Raw genomic sequence first — 18414 nt, 5'->3', positions numbered from 1 at the left:
TCACCAGTAAAACAGAGTTCATGTAAATCATGAATTCAAGTGCTCAATATCACTTCGACTAATGCTATACATCAACATACACCACAACAAAATTATGTCCTTAGGTTTAGGTATTTTCTGTTGTTTGTTGATGATTTCAGTAGAAAAATGTAGGTGTATTTTCTTAAAAAGAAATCAAATGCATTTCCTGTATTTCAGAAGTTCAAACCTTTAGTTGAAAAAGAGTCTGGAAAACCTATTATTAATCTTAGATCAAACAATGGTGGGGAAATTTGTTCTAATGAATTCTCTAGCTTCTTGGATACTCATGGCATCAAATGCTAGTTAACCACACCCCCCACACCACAATAGAACAATCTAGTTGAACGTCAAAACAGAAAAATCACCGAGCTGGCTTGATCCATGCTCAAACACAAACATCTTCCGAAGAAGTTTTGGACAGAAGTAGTTACACTGAAGTTTATCTTTTGAACCGGTCACCCACAATGGCAATCAAAGGTAAAACTCTCGAAGAGGCCTGGTCAGGTCGTAAGCCAAAATCAGTCACCTGAAGGTTTTTGGCTCCCTTGCTTTTGTTTTGATCCATGATGTGTCATGCACCAAGTTGGATGCCAAGAGTCAGAAACTCATACTTGTAGGATACAGTAGTCTTCACAATGTCTAGCACTTGATTGACACTAAGACATCTCATCTCCTGTACAATTGTGATGTAGTCTTTGATGAGTAACGAGGACCATTCATGCATGTTACTCTTGTTCCTGATCCAACAGACCAGCCTATGAAGGCTCATGAATTGGGGGTTAGGCTTCCATTAGGTCCACCTGATGGGAGGGCTCCAGTAGCTCCTGCAGCTCCAATTATACTAGTGATCCTTGTACAGACACCTCCAACTTCTCCTGCAGGATCACCTCGATTTGTAGATGCTTCACCTGAGTTTGATCCAAATTCTTCTGATGAGGAACCTGATCACCAAGCATCTCCTCATACTAATGTTGGTCGTTCTCCTCTCCGGCCTAAGTGGTGGGCTAAGATACTTGCTAATCTTCATGATGATGAGCTCATTGATAGGAGAACTGCTCGAAAAAAGAGCAAACCTACAGAGTCTGTTATCTTTGCTCTCATGGCCCACATTCTTAGTGTGTTTGAACCTCAAACATATTCCGAGGCTAAAGGAATTCCAGAGTGGGAACAAGCCATGACATTTGAACACCAGAGCCTGCTCAAGAATAACACCTGGATCGTTTCTAATCTTCCACCAAGGAAGAAACACACTGGCTGCAAATGGGTTTACAAAATCAAATATAAATTTGATAGTAATTTGGATAAGTACAAAACTCGTTTAGTTGCGAAGGGTTTTTCTCAACTTCAAGGCATTGATTATGAGGAGACCTTTGCTCCTATTGCAAAGATAAGCACAATCAGATTAGTCCTAGCCATCACAACACAATTTGGCTGGAAAGTCCATCACATGGACGTCAAGAGTGCTTTTCTAAATGGTGATCTCCATGAAGAGGTCTACATGACACAGCCTCCTGGTTTCAAAGTTGCTGGTAAAGACCATCAGGTTCTCAGATTGGTGAAAGCTCTCTATGGCTTGAAGCAGGCCCCTAGGGCATGCTACATAAAAATTGACAAGTACCTCAGTGATCAAGGCTTCTAGAGGAGTTCTTCAAACTCAAATTTGTACATCAAGACTACTAACAGTGACATCATCCTTCTGGTTATTTATGTGGGTGATTTGATCGTCATTGGCAGTTTAGCATCCTTGATTCAATGAATCAAGCAAAGTTTATGCCATTCTTTTGATATGACAGACCTTGGGCTCATGCATTATTGCATAGGTGTTGAGGTTTGGCAACAATCTTATGGTATATTCATCTCTCAGTCCAAATATGTCAGGGCTCTGTTAGACAAATTATGTATGCAGGATTGTGATGCAGGAGCATCCAGAGGTATAAGGGCAATCCTGTGTCACCCAAAAAAATGTACTTAGACTTAGTTTCTGTTTCATGTGTTTTCATTTTTGGACACCCATTTGGGTCAAATAAAGGTTCCAACTCTCACAGTTCAACTATCAGTGTGCTAGAAAATCCCGAAAAAATAGGAGCATGCAATTTGGCCATCATTTTGGTGACCTAGAAGGTGTGAATTGGCCAGATGAATGTAATTGTGATTTAGAGCATTCCAGAAAAAGAATCAGGTCAAAAGGCCCCACAGTTTGAAAGTTATTGCAGTTTTTCGGGTTTTGGAGACCTCCTAAGAATGCTTCAAAGTCAGGTTAGGGGCATTAAATGACCTCGAAAAGGGTCAAAAAATGGGGGACAATCGAAGCTTGTTCATAGGGCTATAGAGTGCTTCGAGAGCTTTCCGAAAATGTAAACGGTTCATCAATCGGAGCTACGGTTCAAAAGTTATGCCTCCCGGAAGTTCGGTTACCATTTCTGGATTCTTCTAGATTTGCACCGACTTCTAACACAGCTTCTGGAACCTTCTATTTGGTCAGTGGATGCCTACTAGCACTTTCTAGAATGTACTCCTAATCCTTAACCCTCTGGGGTCTATTTAAGGAGATTTCTGGTATTGTAAAAGGCAGTTCGGAGTGGAGTTTGAGAGGAGGTACTGAAAGGAGAAATTATCTCCAGATTTATGCTATTGTAAGCCCTTAGGGCATGTTTTGAAGTTTATTTTCTTTGTACGGTTTGTACTAGCTTATTTTCTCAGTTAATATAATTTTCCCTTTCTGTTGTGTCCATTTTGTCTTGGGGTTGTGTCTCCATCAGATTGCAAGCCTGCATCTACACCCATGGAGAAAGGTCTCAAGTTATCAGCCAAGTTTGATTCTCCTCCCGTTGATGAAACTACATACAGGCAACTAGGCAACCTCATCTACCTCTCTGTTACTAGAACTAATATTAACTTCACAGTCAATTACATCTCACACTTTATGACAACTCCCAAGGTTGGTCATTGGATGGCAGCAAAGCATATGCTTCATTATGTGAAGGCACTTCAAATTATGGACTTCTTTACTCTTGAAGTTCTAATCCTAAACTCAGTGGATTCACAGATTTAGATTGGGCGGGTTCTGTTGACAATAAAAAGTCAACTTTTGGATATGTATTCAGTCAGGATTTGGTGTCGTCACATGGACCAGTAAGAAGCAACAGGCATTTTCTCTCTCCTCCACAGAGATTGAATACAGAAGGACTGTTAAGGCAGGATGTGAAATTGTTTGGCTTCATCGAATGCTTGGGGATATGCAGATGTCACCAACGGGACCAACTACTCTGTTGATAATGACAACGTTATCAAGTTAGCACGAAATCCAATCTTCCATGAACGAACCAAGCATGTGGATGTTCACTATCACTACCTATGATAGATGGTTGAAGCCGAGACAATAGATTGGCTGTATGTTCCTACCGCAGATCAAACAACAAACATTCTCACCAAGCCTCTTGGTCCTAATAAAATTGTCAAATTTAGAGGACAACTTGGTGTTGTGGATAGAGTAACCATTAAGGGAGGGTTTTACGATAATAGATAAGCATATATTATTAGTTAATTTTAATCTATTGGTAATCTATTGTAAATATTAGATTGTTCCTAATATTTAGTTCGCTGTAGAAAACTGTTAGTTTTATCTGAGCTAGAATAGAAAGCTTCTATTATTTATAATCGTTTCCAAAGGAAACATCGTTCCATTCTTTTGTATATATAGACCTCTCAATCTCTGTTAATAACAAGCAAGTATTTTACCAATTACTTCATAATAGCTCTCAAAAATTCCATTTCAATTTTAGTTTTAATCCTGTTTTGACACCATATGCGATTCTCTAGGTAAATTCACTATGTTCCACTACACTCAGGGACAGGGATGGGATACGGTAGGGGACACATTTCCGAGACACAAAATAGGGAACAACAGGGTAAGGCGTGAGGATGTTATATTGAGAAGGGGGGGGGTAAATCAGTATCACAGCGAATTTTACCATATTAAACTTTATCCAATAAAATAGCATCGATTATCAATTATAAATTTAACAATCATGCACATGAGAACACAGTGACACTATGTCTTACACGGAAACCCAAATGGAGGAAAACAATGACAAATTAATGTTTTTATATAATTCTTCTTTTACAACTTTTTTGTAGGCACCAGCTCCTAAGTTTATGAACACCAACTCACTGGAAGCACCAACTCCCACAATTTGTAGGCGTCAACCTCTAAAAGCAAAGCACCAACCTCACTTAAAGCTCATATTCCGCCTTGACAATGTTGCTATCTCAATTGATGATGTATTCACTATATTCCCATAAATCTTTTATTAAATCTGCTATGATATCTGAAAATTCTTCTTTTATAATATGATCGCACTTTTCATGTTTCTTGTATCCTTACCATCAATCTGCAATGATCTCTTTATGCTTCAACTCTTTGTGTGTGTGTGTGTGTGTGTGTGTGTGCGCGTGCGTGCGTGCGTGCGTGCGCGTGCGTGTGCGTGTGTGTGTGTGTGTGTGTGTGTGTGTGTGTGTGTGTGTGTGATTATTCTTCAACTTCAATATACCAGCTATGACAGTCTACAGTATATTTTCTTCTATCTCACCGCACATGTTTTAAATCTGGTGTGTATATCAGATTGACTTAATAAAACACACACCACACTTCTCTATCTTCCAAACTTTATTCATCTTATGCATATAGTCCTCTCTAATTCTGCATATATGCCTTATAATCTGATACAAGGATCTATTTAAATCTACTCAGGGAATCTCTTCTTGCATTCTTCTTATGCAAGTCTTCTCTTTAATATAAATGATCTTCTATTACATATTTTTATACATCCACACTCTCTTTACTATCCTCATACAATCTCTACATATATCTTCACTTTTATTTGAAAGGTCATATCTCTTTCTAAAAGCCATGTCTTTTGAACTATTAAAAATCACTCCTTGATAAACTATCCCTTCATAAATTGCACCACTCCAATTTCACATTCAACAATCTTCTAATCTCATTCTTTATCTTTTAATTAATAAACTAGATCGCACTTTTTTCTGTTAACTCAAATTAAACTATAAACATATTAATTTCTGTAAGATATAACTAGTATGGATCGCTGCTTTAGTTTAACGGTCATCACTATCTTTTAATAATACAAACCGCTGTATTTCAGATTTTAAGCAAATTGCTATCTCTTAATCTTGACAATATTTCCTTTTACCATAGTAACGAGACTCGCCACGAGTCAAGCGAGTCATCCGAGTCAGCGAGCCAAGTTGCCTTAGCCGGGTCAAAATGACAAGTGACCCTGGCCTGGCGGGTCAAATGAGTTGACTCGCCTGACTCGGCAGGGTGACTCAGCTGACTCGCGTAGGTGACTCAGCTGACTCATCTGACTCGGCTGATTTTTCTTTTTTTCCCCTTTGTAGTTACATAATTGATGTATATTATGTATATGATCAAATTACCTCTTATTTTATGATGTTATTGTGACTTAAATCTTTGTTTAATAATGGGTGCATGGAATTAATTTAAATCCAAAAAAATCTCTAAATTTCAAGGGTTTTATCACTTTGCCGAGTCACAAACGAGTCCAAGCCGGGTCACGAGTCGAGTTACCCTTGCTGAGTTCGACCCGGGTCTGAATCGAGTTACTTTGCCTTTTACTAATCACTGCAATAAGATACAAAGATCATCGCTATTTCGTTATGTGAGCCGTTGTCGTCAGATAATGTCTTGAAAATTTATCCATACATGTGTTCGGAGCAATTTCGATTTCTTTCTGAAAATGGCAGTTTCTAAAATTTATACAATCTAAAAATGTCTCTCATATATATCTTTTTATTCAGATGTTCAACATGTACAAACTTAATATCTTTGTGTTCACACCTATACTCCAGTGCGATCATTGCAATTGTATGTTACTTGTCTAGTCCACGTTTGCAAGACCTGATAATTTCATTTCCAATAATCTCTGATGCTCTCTGTCATATAAATTTCCTGTCAGCATATATATTATCTGTACTAGTCTATCTCTAATCTACTCCAACTTTTCAAAATTCTGGACCTTGAAATAAGACATGAATTTGCTCATTAGTCCCTCATAAGATATGTCTTCTTTATATGTTGTCTTTAGTTCATATTCATATAATTCTGCTTAATGTCTACACAAAATGCTTTCATCCATAGTTGAAAAACTCACATGGACTCACAAGTTCAATGGCGAGCCAAGTCAACTCACCATGGACTCGAAAGCCGAGTCCAGGCAAGTCTTTCCCCAATGACTCACATGAGTCTTTGAGAAGGACTTGCACATTTTTCTGATTGACTCACGCCACCCAGGCAAATGATAAAAAGCCTTTTTTTTTGCACTTTTTCTCTCATTTGGTCTTTGCTATTCTTCATATATTGAGTGTTTGAGATTCATATGACAAGTGTGATGTATCAATTACGGCTCTTGTGTTCTTTAAAATTTGAAATGCATTAAGTTCTTTGTGTTTATATGTTAAACTACATTTTTTCCTTTTGCGGAGTCCTTTTGCAAGTCCGAGTCCAAGTCCAACATTTTGGCTTTGCTAAGTCCATGGTGAGCCCAAGTCATTAAACTATGACTTTATCTAAACGATATTATGTTGAGGAACTTTGCACCAATTCCTTTGCATTCATATAAAATTTTCCTGGTTATCTTTGATCACAGCACCCTCTATTTGAAATCAATCTATTTGGCATAATGAATCTGTTTGTGTTAACATTTCTGCATCTATTTAGTCTTTATTTTATGCTTTTATCTATACGATATTATGTTGAGGAACTTTGCACCAATTCCTTTGCATTCATATGAAATTTTCATGGTTATCTTTGATCACAGCACCCTCTATCTTAAATCAATCTATTTGGCATAATGAATCTGTTTGTGTTTAACATTACTGCATCTATTTAGTCTTTATTTTAAACTTCTCAAGCAAATTGTTGCATAGATAAATTGTCTGCTTTATACAACTGCTTTATATCATCTTGATTGCTTTAATCTCTGCACTTTCTTCATTATTGTTATTCTACACAATTACTGATTCTTTCATTGTCAAACCATTTGGTTCAATTGTATCAACCTCCTCTACAAAGGTAATGCAGGGAACTTTCTCTTCTGTCAGCTGAAAAGCCATCTCCAAATATACATTTTGACTTGAATCATGATGTACAACATGCTCCTTATGAAAATATTGCTTCTCATGTTTAACGTTAATGGCAACTTTCTTCTTCGCACCTTTGACATCAATGACAAAATTTCTATAATACTGTCTAGCTTCTTGACATCAAGGACAATATTTCCAACATGGCGGTCTCTGTGTGTGTGTGTAGCAAAATAGTGAGAAATATCATATATGTCAATATCTAATAAATCATGAGAGCAGTAGCATAACAACATAATAAATTTCAATAGAACATTAAAACAGCGGTCTCAGACATCAAAATAAGCCTTATTGGGACTATCAATATCCAAAGACTAAGCCATCTAACATAATAATCAACTTAGGATTTTAACGATACACTTAATTCCAAGCATTTGTGATGATGTTTTCAATTATAAATTATGCAGTGACCTGTTAATTTTTGTTATTGTTAAATTTTAAATTTTAATGCATGGTACGCACATAACATTGATTCAATGTTAATATTCTTGATCATTTAAATTGATATCAAAATATGTAAACCAATATATCTTGCAGTGAAAAAGCCCTCAGAAGAAAGGCGTCTATGACTCTATAGTGACCAGTATGACAATATTATTCTAGAGACCAGAATCTTACATTCAGAGATAAAAGTGGGAAAATTGATATAATTTTGCCAAGCAAAACTTGTGAAACTCACCAATGGTGATTAAATTTATTTTGCTAACAATAGATTTAATAAAATACCAGTAGAAGAAAACCTGGTTCACTATGTAGTGCAAAAACATAAAGAAGCCCATTAGGAGATTATGTACATGATATTTTCACAGTGCAGTAGATTGAAAGCAAAATCTTGTAGAAAAATTATAAACCATTGTTAACATCAATGTTTTGGATCACATTTTGTCCTCCACCGCCAAAATGAGAGCGAAAGATAATCAGATTACAGATGTAGCTACAATAAAGAGTAGAGAGAAGCCAAAGAAGTGGGTGGGAAATTTCAAATATAAACATTAAAATGAAATTACCTAGAAGAATATTCCTAAAATGAGTATAACATAATGATACTATTATAGAAAATTATATTAATGCACAATAATCATAATATTAATCAGTTATAAAAAAATAATCATTCAATGTACCCTTTCAAATAATCAATTGCAATGAAGAAAAAAAAAATTATAAGGTTAAAAATAATATAAATTTAAGGTTAAGATTATTTCTTTCTTCATTAAAATCATGATATTTTAATAAAAATAAACGGTTAATATAATTTCATTCTTCATTGAAGTTGTGAAATTTTTGATAATTAATTTTCTTCTTTGCATCAATTAAAAAATTCTCCCACTGCTTATGGTCTGTGGGGTCATCTTATTCCCAATATTATGTCTGAGGTTAGATGGGAGAACCCAGAAAAGGTTGGATTAAGATAAATTTTGATGGTGTGGCCAAGAGGAATCCTAGCCCTTCAGGCACAGGGTGTGCAGTGAAAGATACGAATGGCAACGTTTTGGCTATGGTGACCCATAGACTTTAAGTTGGTATAAATAATGATGTGGAGGTGAAGGCAGTCTGCTGGCCAGCGAGTTGGCATAGGAAAATCAAGTGGAACAACTCCACCTAGAAGGTCACTCTCAAATAATAGTCAATGCGAAAAGCTAATGACAAGTTGCATGCATGAAATATTGAAAAATAGTTTGCAAAAAGATTGATAAATTTCAAAATTTCACAATAACACATACTGTGAAAAGAAAATCACATTACTGATACCCTATCAAATTGGGCATTATCTTTTCACAACCTTGGTGGAATGTTTGAAGACCTAAGGGGTTTGCATATGTCAGAGTAGGCGGCTTGGTATTTGATAAAGTATATTTGAAACTTTGAGCTGATTTAATCACCTTTGAGGACTACAATGTATCTCTTGAAACAAAATGATTAACACATTGGCATTTGCCTTTTGAAAGCATGCTTTGACATTAATACAGGATCAGAGGAAGGTAATTTTGGTGGATTCTTGAGACATTAGGTGTGCAGATGTAGACTCGTCGTACACAACAAGATGAAGGGATTTGAAGTGATTTGACAAGTGAGGCACATGGAGGGCATGCAAAGGATACTTAAAACCAGTGGCAATGTATTGGCCTGTAACATTTTTTCCATTCTTGTACCTGAAGATATTAAAATAATTGGGTAAAAATTATAATGGAGGCAAATTTCTCCCCGATCATTCTCAAACAGCAGCAGTGTTTCTTGGGCTGTATTACGTAGAAGCGGGTGAAAGAAGTCTTTGAAATTAATAAAGCCTTTTCTGCAAAACGATTGACTTAATCCTTGGCAAGGAATTTCTGCGCTCCGAGCATCAGTACCAATCAAATGTTGATACTGCATATGCTTTCATGGCATGCACTATAGAGTTAGGCTCAAAGAAGGAAGTTCTTTGAGTCATGAAGGAGTGCATAAGACCTGAGTCGAGCTATGGTATGGTTCCAATATTCGCAATGGCTGAACCAAGAATCAGCTTGTGGGTTTGTTCGGACTCAAAATTGAAGCTCTAATTTTGAGTACCATTCTAAAAACCAAGTCAAATTGAACCCCCATAAGTGCTTTTCATGCATATGTACCCGACTGTCATTTTGAGGCCTATGAAGTATTTCATGTTTCTAACACCTTGCATTCAGTATATGCATGCGTCCTATGATGATAAGTTGTCATTCCATGAAGTTCCATTTTTAGCATTGTTCAAATCTGCAATTTTGCCGAAGTGTGAAACAGTGACAAGAAGCCTAGTTTGCAGTTGAATATCTTGCACCCAATTTAGTTTCATGACTCACCACTTTTTGGGAGTGTCTAGTATGCATATCAAAGAACCTATGTTTCAGATTTCAAGTCATTTCGATATGTTTTGACCAGGTTTTGAATCCCTCAAAGTTGGTTGTTTATTGTTGTCATGCTGATGCATATTTCTCAAAATTCCAGGAAGCCCTGTTTGACCAGTTATAACTTTGACCCAATTGACCCTATTGAAAAATTTCTTTTTGCGTTGCATTCTGGGGGTCAGACACATGCTATGTTCCAGATTTGAGCCCATGACAAATCCGATTGAGAGGCACAACTAAAGCCAGATATATATACATTTAATGATTGTGGGAACACTAGTTTTTAAGTAGAGAGCCTTAGGTATGTGACCTTTTTCTTAAGATCTATCCTCAATTACAAATAGCAGGGGTTATTACATTTGTTCTCAGCCAAGATAGCTATTTTCCATAATTACACGAATAAAATTTGTTTGAAGGTAATGAATAAGGAGGAGTACAAAGTAAAAATCTTGCGAGACCATCTAGCCTGGGTTACTTTCATCGATTTGTTCACTTGCAGTACATAGGGAAAACATAAAAGATTGTTGAGGGGCTCCCCATAGCGAAGAATGTTGTTTTAGGCGTAATCATCATGGAGCCGCATGATGGAATGATGGAATGAAAATATGGTAAAGCAGGCTAATGCCTCTTTTTTCATAGGTTGAGAGTCTAAATCGTGGGGATTGTTCCCAATCCGCAGGAAGAGAATTAGATGGATGGATTTCTTAGTACGCATCAACCATAAAGAGTTAACACCTTTGTCAGCAATCGAAACACCTCTATTGGGCATGTGTTAGTATTGATTGAGAACACATTCTCATCACTCATTTCAAAGGACAGTTTAGTTATGGAAATCGATGGTAAGGTCAATACCACAAGTAAAATATCTTTGCTCCCAGCCACCGAGATGCGCGAAATTACCCTATTGTATTTCTCATATTTTCTACATTTATTCTGTCATGATTTTTACCTTCTGAGATTAGTTGTACTCATTAAATGTGACTGGTGACTGGTGACTGGTGAATGATTCATATAGTTTTTCTCCTTTGCCATGGGAGTTTCTCGCGAGATCGACATGTTTTTTGGGGTTTGTTTGGGGGCAACTGGACGCAGATAGGGAAGAAAGTGATGTTTCATTTATCCCACATTCTTCTTGTGAACTATTTTCAAACTATTTAAATACACCGACACATTATATGTAAGTGTCTTAGGACACACGCCTTATGATAAAGGAGTAGCTCGAATATTAAGTAAATTAAGGCACATGACATAATTTTGAACAAGCAGACTGAGAAAGATGAATGATGTAGCAGCTTGAAAACCAATCAACAATTGACACGTGGACAGAGATGGACCAATGGTAAGACAACATGTGACACACACTCCCAGGCTTAGCGCAAAAATCAAGGAAAGTGAGCTAGCACGACTAACACTTGGCGCATCATCATGAAATGTCGAATTGTCACAAAATACGTGGCAAATGGTGACTGTGTATGCGAGAATGTGACAAGGCAACATGTGGCAAGATGCTAAGGTGGCACTAGTGATGTAGCACACAGTTTGAGGCAGGTGAGCTGGCAAAAGAGGACACATGTCACATTGTCACATTGTCACGATGAAATGGCAAAGTGTTGCTTGTGTATGCAACAATGCGACGTGTGACAGAGGTGATGATGTGGTGGTTCGCAAATGGACACACCAGATTTCACCACGTGGCGAAAATCAACAGTTCTCGCAAAGTCACAAAATGAAGATGCTCACCCATTAAGGAATATGAAAATGTGAGGATCAATAAGGTGGTGACACGTGGCAACGTGTCAAAGTCAGGAGAACAATCCGCGGGCGCCACATGGCACCCAAGTGGCAAAGTTGTCCAGATGGTGCTAACAGGGCAGGATGACAGAGCAATTCGAACAAATAGGAAGATGACACCTGTCATAGGTCGATCAAACCAAGGTTGACCCAAATTCGAAAAAGAAAAAAAATATAGAGTTCAAAAAAAAAAAAAATTATTATTTTCCTCTTTTGAAGGTACGAGCATTTTAAATTGAAAGAAAGTTTTATTCTAACATTTTAACCTTGGGTTAAAATTTAAACATTTGCAAAAATTCAAAGGCCAGAGACTCAGTCTACAACCTATAACTTCAAATGGCTACCTTAAGCGTTTTTCTTAAGCAAATATAGGACTATTATATATCGACAAAAAGCTCATAGATCTAGTTTCTAGCTTTGTCATTTGTTTCTACACAGGTATCAGTGGGTATAAGTTATACTAGGTTTTGTCTGAGGTGCTCCTTATGCAACTACATTCTGGTATAGGCAATTCATTTTCAGTTTCTGATAAAACGGTGAAATGGGTAGGTGTCAAATTTGGAGAGGGCCTTAGCAGGAATGTTGTTTTGCCTCCAAAGTTTTGCAATGTGGATTTTGGCAACTTCTGACATCAAATCTGATAGTTTATCAAAAAGGGGTTTTTCTCATCATTCAGGACAATATTTTCAGAGTTTGTTATACATAATGATGGGATTTGATCCAATTTTCAGTTCTAGAGAGATGAAAGATGTTTTGCAACAGCATTGGAGGGAGATTCAAGTGGACAAGTGTCAATTCCATATCAAATCTGAGATTCCTTCCTCCTCTATATCTTTCTTTCTTCTCTTATTGTACAGGGTTGGTTCTAGACTCTTAGACAGGTTTCCATGGCTACGATACCGCCAAGGTTGAATATTGTTGGTCCCCAAAGTTTTGAGCAAGTTCTCGGCTGGGTTTCCACCATTCTTTCAATATTTCTCTTGTATGAACAGAAATAATAAAGATAGAGTACAATTTTGTTTGTTGGTGGTTTTTATAGGTCTTTCATGCATCTTGAATGTACTTGTTTCAAAGGAATGAATACAAAGAACAACAAATTACTTAGTGTCATTCTGATTCTTGTCTCCTTTCTCTGTTGTTTACAATCTTTTGTGGTTTATGGACAAAGAGCATAGACCCAGTTGTATCTCATTTCGGGTTGTATGTCTTGATGTGATTTGCCTTTGATTCAAAGAATCATGTAAATGCTTGACACATTTTGACAAAGCTGTGAGTTTCACGAGACGGATGTCTCATAAGTATGAGGTTCAGTATGAATATTGATGTCTAATTTACAAGTGATAGGATAGATCTAATATCATGATGTATGAGATAGATCATTGATATCCTGGATGTGTGTTATGATTTGTGGAATACCCAATGGATAGGGCACTAATCAGCTACAGGATCAATTTAGCTTGTTGTTGCATATGGGGTTTTGTTGATTCAAAATCAAATATCAATCATCCATTTTCCCTTTCTGTTTAGGAGTTGAAAGGATACCCTCACTCAGCTTGTGGATTTCATAGGTTCTGTAATTTTCTACTACATACCTCTGTTATTGCATGAGTATAGGAGAAATAAGGGTTTAATCTACTTTGTATAGATTCAGATGTATGCTTTGAACTGGTACCATATGAACAAATCTAAAGGTCTACCTGCCTAGGTTTTGCAGCGCCTAAAGTAGAAAGAGGAGTTCAGCCTTATAGTTGGCCCAGGTTCTTGACAAATTGTGTCTGTCGTAGGAGATAGCTGCCCTTAGATGCAATCCTACCAAAAGGGCTCACCAAGGTGACTAGCAGAGGATTAGAGACCTGCTGCCTCCAAGGTACCCCTTCCAAGTATGGATTGCTACCAGCAATAGCGAAGAAAGGGGCCCCAAGCAGCAAATTGGATGCGAGTCCCTAAAGGACTTCTTGCACGCTTGCGACCTGGATCAAAAGAAGATGGAGATGGCATCAAGGGTTGCCGAGAAAGGCAAAGGCAAAAAGGTGGTTTATGGCCCAAAAGATCACTAGTACAATGGGCATATGGGAAAGCCAAAGAAGGCTTAAAACTGGTGTGGTATCTTCATTTCTGTGTGCCCTCCTTTCCTTTTTGCCTACTTTATGATAGAGTTGAGTGTCTGTAATGTTTGGAAGTAGCTCATTTGAGCAAATTGTGACAGAAGTTTGTCATCGGTAGGTTAGTTGTGATAGCTCCCAGACTTGGCTCCTTTTTCTAAAATGGAGCAGTATTTGTTTCTCTCAATTATAATCTATGTGGCTGTGGGGTAAGAAGATTGGAATTTTGAGTATAGGTAGGGTCACAGAGTATGAGACTGTGCAGGTGGATATGGACATATAAGCTGGAGTGGACATCAGTATTTTGGTCTTTTTTGTTAGCTTTTAGTTAATAATAAATATATAATCGTTTTGCTGATCCTTAAAAACAATTAATTAATTCTGAAAGTCACATTGAAAAAAAAATTATAGCTACTACTATTAATAATTATGATTATATTGTGCATTTATAAAATTTAATTTAGTTTTTTTAAATTGGTAAATTGGGAATTTTTGGGCCAACCCAAGCCGGTGGAGGCCACAAAATAGGGGACCCCTCCTCCCAAGCATCAACATCAACCTCATCAATTTAGATATCAACACTATTCAGCTTGAGATATCACTTTAGGGATTCAAACATGGATCTCTACAATGAGAAACCAATAATTCAACCAACAGAGCTCAACCCTTTTTAACAATTCATTATAGTATTATAGTGTATTATGTTGATAGGAATATTTTAACAGAAAAATACTTCTGTACAATTTAATTTTAGTGGTTGTTCTTGTAATTCCCCACCCTCCTCTGTCTTCATTATCCAGTATCCACATTAACAACTCTTGGCTCTTTATATTATTCTATTCCATATTATCTTTATGATGAATGAAACATAATACTAGAATGTGATACTATATGTTGATGTAAACGTGTAAACTGTTTTTCCAGAAGCCTTCCCTTCACATTTGAGGCATATCAATTAGGATGACTAAACTGGGTAAGTTAAACAATAAAAGCTCTGTTTGATGAACCATTGGACACAATTGGGATGATTCATTAAGGATGTGGAAATGAGATAACCTGAATAATGCACCAATAATCATTGGCAATGCACTAACTTGGAAGGCCCGACGACGGCCTAACCCGTCTGCAATCCAACCGCTTATGGCACACCCAAAAAATGCTCCCACTAGACACATACTCACAAGGAGACCTACATCACATGCAAAAACACAAGGTCACACACGGTGCATAGACAACTATATCAAACTCATCCAACATTTGCACATGATTGAACAGTAAACACATAAATCTAGTCCTTACCTTCTGCCAAAGGATTCCCTGAGAAACCAAGATCAAGTGCGATGTAATCGAGGGGTGCATTTACCACCCTGCACATTATCACAATCACTTTTAAGATTAACTAGTATAACACCAAACAAACATATATTTAGAATTCTTCCATCAGTCATTATGAAACATTCAGCAGAACATGCATCCCATTAAGTTTCACAGGGGTGCATTTTATAACTCTGCAGATCACCACCATCAGAATTTTATGTTAGCAAAAGCTAACCCACTGAAAACTACTTTCATCTGACATGAAAATACAATATTCTGTTCTATCTCAACAAAAAAATCTACAACAAAAGCAACATTATCCAAAGATAGAGAGAGAAAACACCATCCACGAATTGTTCCTACTTACGCAAGATGGTATCCAAACAGAAAAGAAGCCATGATGGACACGCATACATGTGGCAATGACAGCTTCCATGAAGGTTTGGAATTGATAGGCTCCTGATCCATCTCCATCTGCATCTGTGAATATGCTATACAACCAATACACCCACGTAAATAATTTGACACCACAAATTGATCTGTGTAACAACTAGCACCTTAGTAGATATACAGTCCACCCACATTTATGAACAAGCACCTTAGTAGATATACAGTCCACCCACATTTATGAACAAGCACCTTAGTAGAAATCCAGTCCATTCACATTTATGAACAAACATATATGAAAAGAGAAAATATGGACAAGCATATATGAAAAGAGAAAAAATGGCATTAACGCCCATTAGCCAAGGATGGTATGTACTACTACTTTAAAAGTCAATAAATCTGTTTAGTTGACAGTTCTTACGGATGTACAGAGTTAAAATATATTGTCCAGGCTTAACTCCACTGTCTAAATTTTAATTTTGCTATGCTAAGTTGTGACTGTAAACATGTGTATGAAATGAGATGTGATTAACATTTAATAGTAACCTCGTTGGGGGCTAAATTCACCTGTAAGTCCTATCAAAGTGTATCTATGAGCTAAAATGATGATTGTTTAAGCAAATGTCAAGTTTCGGTAAAAATTATTGGAGATCTGAGTGTCCAAAATTATATGCATCAGTTTTGGCCAAATTCATCTGAAACATCTATCGAAGTTTAGACGAGACCTTCAGAAAAATTCGTTTGGAGCACCTCTCAAAGTGTATCTTGTCGTAAAATTAAATTTTCCTCTTGATGTCCATTGTTTAGTTGTTTAGATGCTTGAATATCTGGAAGTCAAGCTTTACAAGTTAAACATAGATTCTCTATTTGGTTGTCGTAATTTTAACTATCAAATATTATATAGATAACCCATATCCATTTTTTAAGCCAAATCCTTCCGTAACAAGGAAAATCTTAAGGGACTCGATGTTTTTTAGAAGTACAGTAGAATAATACGCTTCCTTCCATTGTGAAGGACAAATAAGCATAAGCATTAATGCCTAATTTACGAGAAAAAGAATAAGATCTGGTAACTCGTCTGTACCAAGGAGGGAGTTAACTGCTGCGATTCGCTTTGTTCGTGGAGTTTCATGCAGTCGATAGATCTAAAATTGCAAAATAAGAGAGTGATTTACTGAGAAGACAACCGACCCCGAATTAAAGATTGCTGCACCTGCTGGAGAGATTTCAAGATTAAATTGTCTCAATAGCAGCTGAATATAATTTTAACATCTGCTATATCTTTTCACACAGATGTTGTCTGGAAGTTACTGTACATATTCCGCAAAACAAGTAATGAAGAATTTTTCACTGGATCGCTTCATCCTAAAGATCTCCTAGATTCTCTTGGCAGAATCCGCAAATACAATTCTAGTAGTTCCCATTGAATGGGGCCACTCTGTAAGAATAATTCAAAATTCTAGCTAAAATCTTTCTTTATTTTTTTTTTTAAGCAAAATGTATTTTAACAAATTGTGAATGGAAACTAATATTTCTTAGGCGTGTTACTGCGTTATTTCTGCGGTTGTGTAGCTCAAGATCAAATTCTTTAGGCTCTTATTGTTTGCCTTGATTTGAGATCTCGTTAAAAAGCCATGATATACACATTTTCAGGCACAAAATGCACTTAGACATATACTTAAATTTAACAAAACACACCTGGAGTAGCAACTTCTTGATCACGGCGATCTGTGGGCTCCCTGGATGGAATGCGTTTAAATCTCACCGTCGTATCACCCATTGCAATTGCAGACCTTCCTCGCATTACTCCTCTCTTCAAAATTCAGCTCAAGACCCTGAAAGAAATCCCAAACTCCGATTCAACCCATAAGTCCTCTGCTGCTCCAAACCAAACCCAGCAGAGACCAAGCTAGAACAGGCCTAAATGCTTGCCAAAAAACCTACCAAGGAATGCCTAAAGCTTGCCAAAATGGTTGTTTAAATTTTCCCCAGAGCTAGCTAAAACAGGGCTAAATTGACTACAAAATCGTACAACAAAGAAAACGTCAGAAGTGTCAGCTGTCGAGAGTTAAACACAGCAGGTCCTCCACTTTGTACGTTGGAATCCAGTGCCAGCAGAACTGACTTAAAAGCGATGAATGCACAAAGCGTGTGTTTAGAGGGAATGATTCTAGATTTAGCTGTGATTTAGAATTAGATCTTTCGAGAGTCCACAACAGGCGGTGAATTGGCGTGTGATAAAAGATGTGGACAAATGACCGGACGGCTTGGAATCCAAATGCATGTTATCGTGTCTGACTGTTTTGAGCTTCCCTCGCATTTACCTCACCGTTCATATGCATGCATTCGATTTCTCATGTCGTTCTCTCTTTAAAACGATATATATAATGTGTATATATACCGGAAACAAGACATATACGATGTATATATACCTTCACCAGGGGTTTAATGTGGTTGCTTATATAATGTCCATATATACCTGAAACGATGCACATATATATATTGTATATATTATTACTTACATTTTCACGGTTCCTACAAGACAGACCTAATCTATCAGTAGTTATAATAATATTACAATTAATAAGTAGGAGATGATTTCCACAGCTAGTCAAATTGTGATGTGAATATCAGGATTTAACTGTGTGATTTTGAGTCAAACTCGATGACCCATGTTTCATGAGTAGTGATTCAACATGAATCTATCTCTCATGAGAATAAATGGAACACTTAGCACTCATTGGATCTAGGTGATGCTC

General features: G+C 37.0%; 1 protein-coding gene across 3 annotated transcripts in view; it reads right to left on the bottom strand.

The window, feature by feature from the left end:
- LOC149551150 (putative plastidic glucose transporter 2) overlaps positions 1–18011 on the bottom strand; it is a 63760-nt gene extending 45749 nt beyond the window's left edge. Inside the window, exons 1-5 of one of the 3 annotated variants that reach the window (XM_089786735.1) lie at positions 17688–18011; positions 17354–17490; positions 15636–15759; positions 15251–15318; positions 15008–15140 (exon numbers count right to left, since the gene is read on the bottom strand). In XM_089786735.1, the coding sequence (XP_089642861.1) occupies positions 15008–15140; positions 15251–15318; positions 15636–15759; positions 17354–17459 (431 nt within the window). In that variant the 5' untranslated portion in view covers positions 17460–17490; positions 17688–18011. Of the gene's footprint in view, positions 1–15007; positions 15141–15250; positions 15319–15635; positions 15760–17353 lie in introns of all 3 variants that reach the window. The other 2 variants (XR_016352687.1, XM_089786736.1) reach the window with 2 other exon arrangements.
- Between the last annotated feature and the right edge of the window lie 403 nt (positions 18012–18414).

Source organism: Cupressus sempervirens, chromosome 6 (genome assembly GCF_028749045.1).
Source record: "Cupressus sempervirens isolate cs-2001-9-10 chromosome 6, ASM2874904v1, whole genome shotgun sequence".
NCBI lineage: Eukaryota > Viridiplantae > Streptophyta > Pinopsida > Cupressales > Cupressaceae > Cupressus > Cupressus sempervirens.
The sequence above is the reverse complement of the archived record's forward strand: the minus strand, read 5'-3'. Positions and strand labels throughout refer to the sequence as shown.